Below are 9,851 nucleotides of genomic sequence, written 5' to 3'. Positions count from 1 at the left end.
ATAAGTCTCCACAATGCTGTTTAGAACAAACTCACTATTTGAGGGTAAAATTATTGTAAGCTTCTTCACCTCGAACAAGTTTGTTCAATTTTTAGATGATTCATTATGGCTCGTCAGTCTTCTTGCTGTTGACAGTTTAAAATTGAAATTTACGAAAATTTTATTAAGAAGCACTTTAATTTTCCATTTAATCTTATGGGTCATACAAATCTTCTTTCAGTTTTGCATATTCGACATTGATGACTTTATTAAATTTGGACCCGAATTTTTTGCCATGTTTTATGTAAGTCTGATAATTTACTACAATTAAAACATAATTGGAATTAATTTAGGTTATGGTGAACATTATTGCTCTGCTTTGCGACGGGGACTCCGTAGACCGGATTATGCTCGAATTTAAACCTTGGGCCTTGGACAGTGCTGGAAAAGAATTGTCCCAGAAAATTAAAAAAGAGGCGATGTGTACATCAATTATCGTTATTGTCAATTCCGTCATTGCATTACTTGCGGCGGTTTTATTTTTTCTTCCGGCTGAAAATGACGAGGAATTGTTTTTTGCGTTATATCTGTTTAAGAGATGGTTTCCTGTTTACGGATTTGTGTTAAGCTGGATATACAGATCAACTTTCTTTGTGTTAGCTTACGTGTTGATTACTCCCATTCATGAATTTATTTATGTTATACAGCATGTAAAGTTTCAATTCTACTTGTTCTTGCACCATTTGAAAAACATAACCAACGTAAACGAATACAACAGTGTGAGCGACCACAACTTGCTGTTAAATGAAGATTTTCAACGTACAATCACAAAAAGACTTAAATTTTGTATCAAGCGTCATGTAGAATGGCTATAGTAAGTTTGCACAAGATTAAACTAATTGAAAATATTTCAAATAATGTACTTTTAGTGGTGGCAAATATGTCATGCAAGTTATGCAAAAGTGGATTCCTTTGTTTTCAATAAATGGAGTGCTTTTTCTTGTGAGCTGTATATTTGCGTGCTATTCAGTGAGTTCATTTGATTTGCCATATATGCCAGTTAAAATTTTTGTTCTTTAGGATACTGAGCATATGGAAGGAAGTTACTCGTATCTTCGTTTTCTGGTATTCATTGCGATTTCCTTTATTATGTTTTGTATTTTAATGATTCTGGGTCAGTCGGTTGAAAATAAGGTAATTACAAGTAGTGTCTTTGCGCTGTTCAATGTACATATTTGATTTTAGTCAGACGTGGTATTTCTAATGAATGACCAAATACGTTGGTGCAGCTTGAACAGAAATAATTTGAAAATGTTTGATGTGATGTCATTAGTCCTAAAAAATCCATTTAGACTGCAATTTACTAAAAATGTTAGTGTTAACTACGAACTAGGAGTCAAGGTAATTTATTGCTGCATGATATTTTTCTTCTTAAGTGTTCTTTCCAGATTGTCAAGTTCATCTATTCTATTTTATGTTTTCTCGTTCGTCTGTAAATGAACTATTTTACAATAAAAAATGTTTGCAGGTAGGTATGTGACTACTGTATTCTTACTTAAGTAAACTAGACTTAACTAAGGTAATTGTTTATGTATGTATAAATGTTTATTATAAAAATGTGTAATTCATCGTAAATAAAAGAATGTTATAAAAACTTGCTATATGTTCTTAAATCTCATCCCATCACTTCTTTTCATTAATTTTTTAGTACAAATTAATCGCTTTACATTATGTTTAGTGTATTATTGAATTATTGTCCTTTTTCTTTAACGTAATTGTTTTTACGTTTTTTGTTGATTATCTCGCAAACTAAGCGTTTTTGACCCCTCATCAATTAAGAGTTTTATGCTTAATTGTGATCATGGAATCAGCCCTGAAAGTTTGTCGGTGAAATTCTAACAAACCCGGTATAAATATTTATACAGGGTGTTTAAAATATGCCGCACTAAAATTATTGTACGATATTCAGAAACATTTAGTAGGTGAGGAAAAATTCATTTTTCTGCACAATGGAAGTTTTCAGTAAGCATCTTTAAGGGTTGTTAGTTGTAATTATTATGAATAAATAACACCCAAAACGCAACTAAAATATGCAGAATAGAAGGTTGATTAATATTTTTTTTTTACTACTAGTAATAAAGTCTAGCGTTATCGGTTGCCATAGAACACTGAGAAGTTTCGTTTTTATACGTTGGCTCAGTGACAGGTAAATAATTCTTCATTATTAACCAGTGGTGAATAATGGAACAACTGTCACCTAGCAACGAAAGATTGTCGTCTATTTCATTGGTTAACGTAGACGATTTTCATACCAACTGTCAAGAAATGACAACTCGGAGCCGTCGCATCCGGCAAAATAATTTGATTAATAATTATTATCAGAAAGGGTTTTAACGTATCTAGTAGTGAAAAAAATAGTATATAAACCACGGTGGAGAAGTCCCTTATAGCCTTCGCGCCTTACAACCCTCGGCGCGCCTCGGGCTCTAATCTTGGCGCTCTGGCTATAATCATGAACTTCTCCACCTTGGTATATAATATACTATAACGCAATCTCTGTGGCCTTTAATATTAAATGCGATTTACCTCTTTTAATTATCGAAAATTATGCAAAAATCGATTAAACTATTTAAATTTTTTAAAGGTAGGTACTGGTAAGTGCACGCAGTTGCCAAATTTACCATAAAAGAAACCTTCGTCCACGTGAAAATTGAATACCAAATTTTAAAAAAATATTTTTCCCTCACTTACCAAATGCCTCTAAACCAGTGACGGCTCGTGACTCGTTGACGAGGGAGGGCTCTGTCACATGTACTATGCCGGCCAAAAAAATTTCGTACCCTTTTCCTGTCATTTCACAAAAATTGGGTGTAGTTTAACTTTTATTGTCATTCTAATTGACGTTTGCAAATTAAATTAATTTGAAATGTATTACTATCACCCATAATAATATAGACACAATTTGATTGACTTATTAGATCCTTCTAATGACCCAGATTTTTTTTTGGCAGGTTATATCGGAACCAGCCTGTATATAGGTTGTTTCATAAATAAACACAAATTTCTTAAATGGCAACGCCCAAAACAAAAGTTCATCACAACTTCTTGTTTCATCTTTCTTAATTTTTTCCAAAGTTGTTCGAACTGTACTTTTCATATTAATAATAAAAACTAGTCATTTTACTTAGTTAATTTTATAATTTTGTAATGATTTTTAAGCCTAGGATTAAAAGTACTTTTAACCCTAGGAGGTAAAAGTGTTGCCTTAGTAACACATAAGTTATTTGTACGGTATTAATATTCTATTAACTATTCGATATTAATCAAATAAAGTTTTTATTTTTGTTGTTGGACCAAACTCGACTCAAAGCCCATTTGTAACTAAAATAAGTACAGCGTGTTCAGTCACTTCATTTGATAGTTATTTATAATTAATGACTGTTACATTTTCATTCTCCCCCCTACGAAAGTGTAACTTTCTATTTTAATAAGGCGATTGAAAGCGAAAGTAAAACATGCTAGGGGATCAGTTGATAGCTATGAAAAACTTTCGTGCCCTGGACGACAAAAAAGGAAAATGTCAAAAACATCATTCGTTGCACACCATTTAATGAAATTTGTATAAGTGTTAGCGCCATTTACCGGTCAGCCTGTACAGCACCGCGGATATTCGAAACCCAAGACGAAGGTCAACGCCAATGCATGGGTTTGCAATATCGAAAACGGGAACAGGGGAGGCAGTGCGAATTCAGATGCTTGAGACGTTAGAGAGAGAGATGTGCTAATTAATAATTGTTTATTGTGCACCTCATGTGTCGATTAGAAATTGTTGTAATCGTCCGATAATTAAAAATTGTTATCTTGAGAAGGGTATTGCTTTTAGAGCAGCGGTGGGATAACACAAACCTGCCCGACCGCAAAGTCGCGAATTTTGCGAATTTTTGAAATTGAAGTAACGAAAAACGGTGTTTGTGATTTGTGTATGATTTCCTCGATGTCACCAAGTACGGACAAACTGTGAGTACTTTTTTTAAGTCGTACTTGCCCGACGGGGCTATTAAAAATATCAAGTTAGTGCATTTTACGTTGTCGCACTCTTGCGCAATATTGTGTTTTATTGAATTGGAACAGTGACGGTGACTTTTACCATACGTTTGCATAAAGTGTTTGTTTACGCAAGGCGATTATAATTAAGAAAAAAAAGTGGGAAAAGATCGAAAAATCAGCTCATCCAAACGACGCGAAAAAGGGCCGTTTGATCGACGGACGAGACGGAACTCCAGTTATGATTGTCTTGACGAACGCTCTTGTGACTGGACGGGAAATTCAGATGGGGATGTTCGGCTGAGAAAATTAGAAGCGCTTGTAGATAGATTAATAAGACGCGAGTCGCACTCTAGTGAAAATAGTCAACACGTTGTTCGCATGGCGGTGAAAAGCGATTGCATTCCGGAATTTTTGCCCGGTAAACCTAACCAATCTTTGGTAAAATGGGTAGATAAGATTGATCAATTGGCTAGAGTCAACAAGTGGGATGAGAATACCACAATACAATTAATGCAGAATCGGTTGACAGGACTAGCACGTACATGGTACGATAATTTGACGACATATACCCACACGTGGGACGAGTGGAAAGCGTTATTACTTATTAGTCAAAACGTTTCCCGAACATCATGATTTTGCTACTACGTTACGACAGCTTGTCAATAGGGAAAAACAATTCCACGAAAGCATGACGCAATATTATCTTGGGAAAATTAATTTATTACAGGCCTGCAACATCACAGGCAAATACGCAGTTTCTTGTCTCATTGACGGATTAAGTGATCGCACGCTCCGAAACGGGGCTAAAGCGGGACGTTATGAAATCCCTGAAGAGTTGTACACTGAATATCTTTCCACATTAGTCGCGGAAGTCGCAGATAACGAAACGAAAGTTGCCGATAGGCGAGGCAAAGGTTTTGATCGTAGGAGGTTGGGAACCAAAATGAGCACCAGTACGAATAAACGGAATGATAGCGATTCAACAGAGAAAAGAATACTCCGGTGTTATAATTGCCACGAACCCAGACACGTTGCGGGTAAATGTCCCAAACCACGAGTCGAGTGTGGCAACTGCAAATTACTAGGTCACGAAGCTGGCAAATGTAGACGACACAAGACGTCAGGTCCTAGTGTAAGGCAGCTGTGTCCCAGCGACACTCAGGATTGCTATTTTGTTGGGTGTGCAATAAATGGCAAACCCCTGAAAGGGTACATTGACACAGGTTGTAGTATTGTAACGCTTCGTAAGACAACCGCTATAGAACTACAGCTTGAGCTACAGCTTATCAGAGGTTATGCAGGAGGAGTTACACCCGCGTTGGGGGAAGCAGAAGTGACATTAACGGTGGACCTCATCACGGCCAAAGTGACAGCAAGTATTGTCGAAGATCGCGTGCGAAGTGTGCCGGTTATTATCGGGCAAACAATTTTAAATCGTGCCGGTGTAACCATGGTGTTGCGCGATAATCAAATCAGACTCTTCGACAAACATTTGGCTGTCTTACCAGGGTTAGGCGACCTACCCTCGCGAGAAGTTGCCTTGAGGTCAAAGGAGGACGTAGTAATTCCCTCACATACGATTGGATTCATCGAGGTCTACAGCCCGGAGACCTACGATGGTGACGTCTACGTGGAAGCCACTACGAGGCAACAGCCGAACCACGAGTACAGCATCCCAGGCTGCATTACGTCCACAGGAGGAGTGATCTCGGTCCGCAATGCAGCAGATAGCAACTTGATATTCAGACGAGGGCAATTGTTGGTTCGAGGACTTCCATGTAAGTTGGAGAGCTCTACAAACGAGATGAGCAATTTTTCTATTACTCCATGTAACTTGCAACCGTTTCTCGTGGACGATGTTACGAATCAACTCTGACAGAACGCGAACGGTTCCAGGTTTTGCAATTACTAAACGAATTTCGAGACTGTTTTGCTTCCGATACTAGCGAACTAGGTAAAACGACCATTTCAGAAATGCATATTGAACTTAACGACAAGTGTTCACTCTATTCAGAGACGCAGGAATGACATTTCGTTTGTCTAAATGTCAATTTTTCCACAATCAGTTAGAATATTTAGGTCACGAATTGAATTTGGAGGCCATACAACCTGGACGAGCGAAGACTAAAGCAGTGAGAGAGTACCCAAGGCCAACCAATGTACACGAAATAAGACAGTTCATAGGGTTAACCTCCTATTTCCGGAGATTCACAAAGAATTTCGCCACCAAAGCCAAACCACTTACGAAACTTACGAAGGCCAACATGCCGTTTATTTGGGGAAAAGAACAAGAAGAGGCTTTTCGGTTCCTGAAACAACGATTAGTGGAACGCCCGGTGTTAGCTCTGTACAGTCGAGATGCTCATATGGAGCTGCACACTGATGCATCTAAACATGGTATAGGCGGGAGTTTGTTACAACGACAACAAGATCAGACGCTAAGACCAATTTGTTATTTTAGTAGGCAGACGAGCAAGATGGAGGAAAAGTACCATTCGTATGAGTCGGAGACCCTTGCTGTGGTCGACTCTATGAGACGATTCCGTATCTATTTGTTAGGAATCCACTTTACGGTGGTGACTGACTGTAACGCTATACGAACCACGATGACCAAAAGAGATCTCATTCCGAGAGTGGGACGATGGTGGTTGCTGACACAAGAATACGACTTTAGTGTTGAGTACAGAGCCGGTCAGAAGATGGCTCACGTGGATGCTTTGAGTAGGAATAGTTTACAAGAGGAAATAAACGATCACGAAAATGAATTTTACGTGCACCACATGAGCATCAACGAAGACGACTGGGTTCTGGCTGCTCAACTAACGGACGAATTGTGCAAACACATACATGCTGTCTTATCCCGACAACCAGAAGATAATGAGGACAAGCGCATACATTCAGAGTATGTGCTAAAGCAGAACCGAATTTCTAAAGTGACACCAACAGGTGAAAGGTGGGTTGTGCCCAAGACTGCACGTAGTCAAATTGTTTTTTTCCATCACGATAACGTCGGACATTTTGGTGCCGAGAAAACGCTGGAACTAATCAAGGGAAAATATTGGTTTCCAAAGATGAAAAAATACGTTAAACGTTATGTCTCCTGCTGTTTAGCATGTATGTATAACAAGGAGCCCACGGGGAAGCAGCCAGGTTTTCTTCACCCTATTCCAAAATTTGACATACCCATGCATACGATACATATTGACCATTTAGGACCATGTGTCACGAGCGCCAGAAAGAACACGCATTTGATTCTGGCTATAGACGGGTTTACGAAGTTTGCTTTCTTAAAGCAGTACGAAATACGTCAGTAGGGCCAGTGTTAACGTACCTAGACGAGATTTTTAGTATGTTTGGAGTAGCACAACGAATTGTTTGTGATAGAGGAAGCTGCTTTACCAGTAAACGTTTTATCAGCTATTGCCAAACGCTCAATATTAAAGTTAACCACAATGCCACGGCAACACCTCGAGCCAACGGGCAAGCAGAAAGGTATAATAGAACGATTCTAAGTTGTCTAGCTGCCTCTACGGATGATGAGCGAAAATGGGACGAAACATTACGTACGATACAATGGGGCTTAAATACGACGGTGAACAAAACGACTGGGAAAACCCCATACGAGTTGCTCTTGGGATACCAGCCCAGGCAAGCAAACGATGCCTTTTTAAGCACAGAGGTGTGTGAAGTAACCCGGGATGACGATCTTCCGGCAACACGTATTAAAATTGGTAAACGAATTAGTGCAAAACAGGCACAACAAAAGACTCTTTACGATAAGAAACGACGAGCTGCACCTACTTATACAGTGGGCCAGCATGTTTTGATACGAAAAGTTATTCCAACAAATGACGGGAAAAGTAAAAAGTTGTTGGTCATTACGAGATCACAAAAGTTCTGGACTCGGACCGGTTTGTGGTACGAGATCTGCCTGGATCGACGAGATCCCAAAGACGCTACGAAGGAGTTGTCTCAATAGATAAAATGAAACCATACGACTTGAATTCTGAAACGGACACGAACGGCAGAAGCAGTGATGCTACTGGGCAAAACGTGCCTAACACGTCTGGGCAATACGTGCCTAACACGTCTGGGCAATACGTGCCTAACACGTCTGGGCAATACGTGCCTAACACGTCTGGACAATACGTGCCTAATACGTCTGGGCAAAACGTGCCGAACAAGTCTGGGCAATACGTGCCTAATACGTCTGGGCAAAACGTGCCTAACACGTCTGGGCCACACGTGCCTAATACGTCTGAGCAAAACGTGCTTAATACGTCTTGGCAAAACGTGCCTAATACGTCTGAGCAAAACATGCTTAATACGTCTCGGCAAAAAGTGCCTGATTCGCCTCAATAGGGCAATGACGAAAAAGTACAAGGACAAAAACGTTGTCCTGACACGAGGGTACCCGTATCTAATGTTTGAGCAAATACGTTGCTGAGCAAATACGTTGCTAATCGAATACGATGTCCGGACGCTTACGAGAATACATCACCTTTGATACGAAAACGAAAACGATGTTGACAAATACGTTGTCCCAATATACGAGTGAAAACGACACTTGTACCTGTTAGTGATGTATTCATATACGTTAAGACGATACTGATGAGCTCATCGCGTTGATTACACGTACTAACATTAATATTATTTATCTTACAGTGAAACGTTGACTTTTCCTGTTTTCTCGTTTTAGCTATGCTGTGCTGTAACTCCACGAGGACGTGGGCAAATGGAGCGTGGCCGAGCTGTTAGCGCCATTTACCGGTCAGCCTGTACAGCACCGCGGATATTCGAAACCCAAGACGAAGGTCAACGCCAATGCATGGGTTTGCAATATCGAAAACGGGAACAGGGGAGGCAGTGCGAATTCAGATGCTTGAGACGTTAGAGAGAGAGAGAGATGTGCTAATTAATAATTGTTTATTGTGCACCTCATGTGTCGATTAGAAATTGTTGTAATCGTCCGATAATTAAAAATTGTTATCTTGAGAAGGGTATTGCTTTTATAAGCTTGATTGTACCAACCGGTCTTTGGAATTGTCCGGCAACATACTTCTGCACGCAATATATGCAGCTTCTTCAATGAAATGCATTTTAAATTAAATTATGACCAAGTATTCAACGACAACGATATTTGATAAATGTCATAAAATAATGTTTTTGTATTGTTACTAAAGTAACGTTAACAGCAGGCCAGCTTATACTAATTTTATTATAATCACTGAATCATTGTATTTTATTAAATGTCGATGGGAGAATGAAAAGATTAATACATTACACGCTGCGAAAGCTCTTTCACGTGCTTGGAGTTTAAATAACCTCGGCTACGCTTACGCTGCGCCTCGGCGATTTAAAAACACCTCGCACATAAAAGTAAACTTTTGCAGCTTGCAATGTAAATAACTAGTAATATTATTTCATAACCCGTCTTAAAAACCATCCATTTATTTGGGATCAATATCATCGCTAACTTATTTTAAAAATATGTCGTTCCAATTTTTTTTTTTACTGAACGATGATATTTGCCATTAGAGACAATTTAATGCATAATTAAATAATTACATGTGATTGATAAGGTATCACATTAATATATGTATATTGTAGAACATTAGATATTTAGAAACAGTCATTATGAAGCATGATTACTACTTCTTGAATATGTATCGTTAGCTGTAATATGAGTGTAGTGTCAGTGTAAACTTATACGGGACTATAAATCTGCACAATGTTGTATACAACAAAAAAATCATTAGAGGGTAAGATGGTTGTAGGTTTTTTCACCCCAAGCAAGTTTGTCCAATTTTTAGACGACTCATTAT

General features: G+C 38.7%; 1 protein-coding gene and 1 long non-coding RNA gene across 2 annotated transcripts; both read left to right on the top strand.

Annotated features, from left to right (window-relative positions):
• Window positions 1-524: 524 nt before the first annotated feature.
• LOC138125490 (uncharacterized) lies at window positions 525-1,538 on the top strand. The gene is made up of 4 exons (XR_011157471.1): window positions 525-853; window positions 909-1,008; window positions 1,060-1,173; window positions 1,225-1,538. It is a non-coding gene; the product is annotated as an uncharacterized lncRNA (long non-coding RNA).
• A 2,464-nt stretch (window positions 1,539-4,002) lies between these two features.
• On the top strand, window positions 4,003-9,024 carry LOC138126080 (uncharacterized). Its single transcript, XM_069041751.1, has 2 exons — window positions 4,003-5,804; window positions 8,726-9,024. Exons 1-2 carry the CDS (start codon window positions 4,715-4,717, stop codon window positions 8,782-8,784), a joined length of 1,149 nt encoding a protein of 382 aa, XP_068897852.1. The 5' UTR covers window positions 4,003-4,714; the 3' UTR covers window positions 8,785-9,024.
• Window positions 9,025-9,851: the final 827 nt, after the last annotated feature.

The sequence above is a fragment of the Tenebrio molitor genome, chromosome 3 (genome assembly GCF_963966145.1).
Source record: "Tenebrio molitor chromosome 3, icTenMoli1.1, whole genome shotgun sequence".
Lineage (NCBI taxonomy): Eukaryota > Metazoa > Arthropoda > Insecta > Coleoptera > Tenebrionidae > Tenebrio > Tenebrio molitor.
The sequence above is the reverse complement of the archived record's forward strand: the minus strand, read 5'-3'. Positions and strand labels throughout refer to the sequence as shown.

Coding starts and splice junctions, on each gene's coding strand:
- LOC138126080 (XM_069041751.1), top strand. CDS start 4,715: ATGACGCAATATTATCTTGGGAAAATTAATTTATTACAGGCCTGCAAC. Junction 5,805..8,725: donor GTTGGTTCGAGGACTTCCAT/GTAAGTTGGAGA, acceptor TTCTCGTTTTAG/CTATGCTGTGCTGTAACTCC.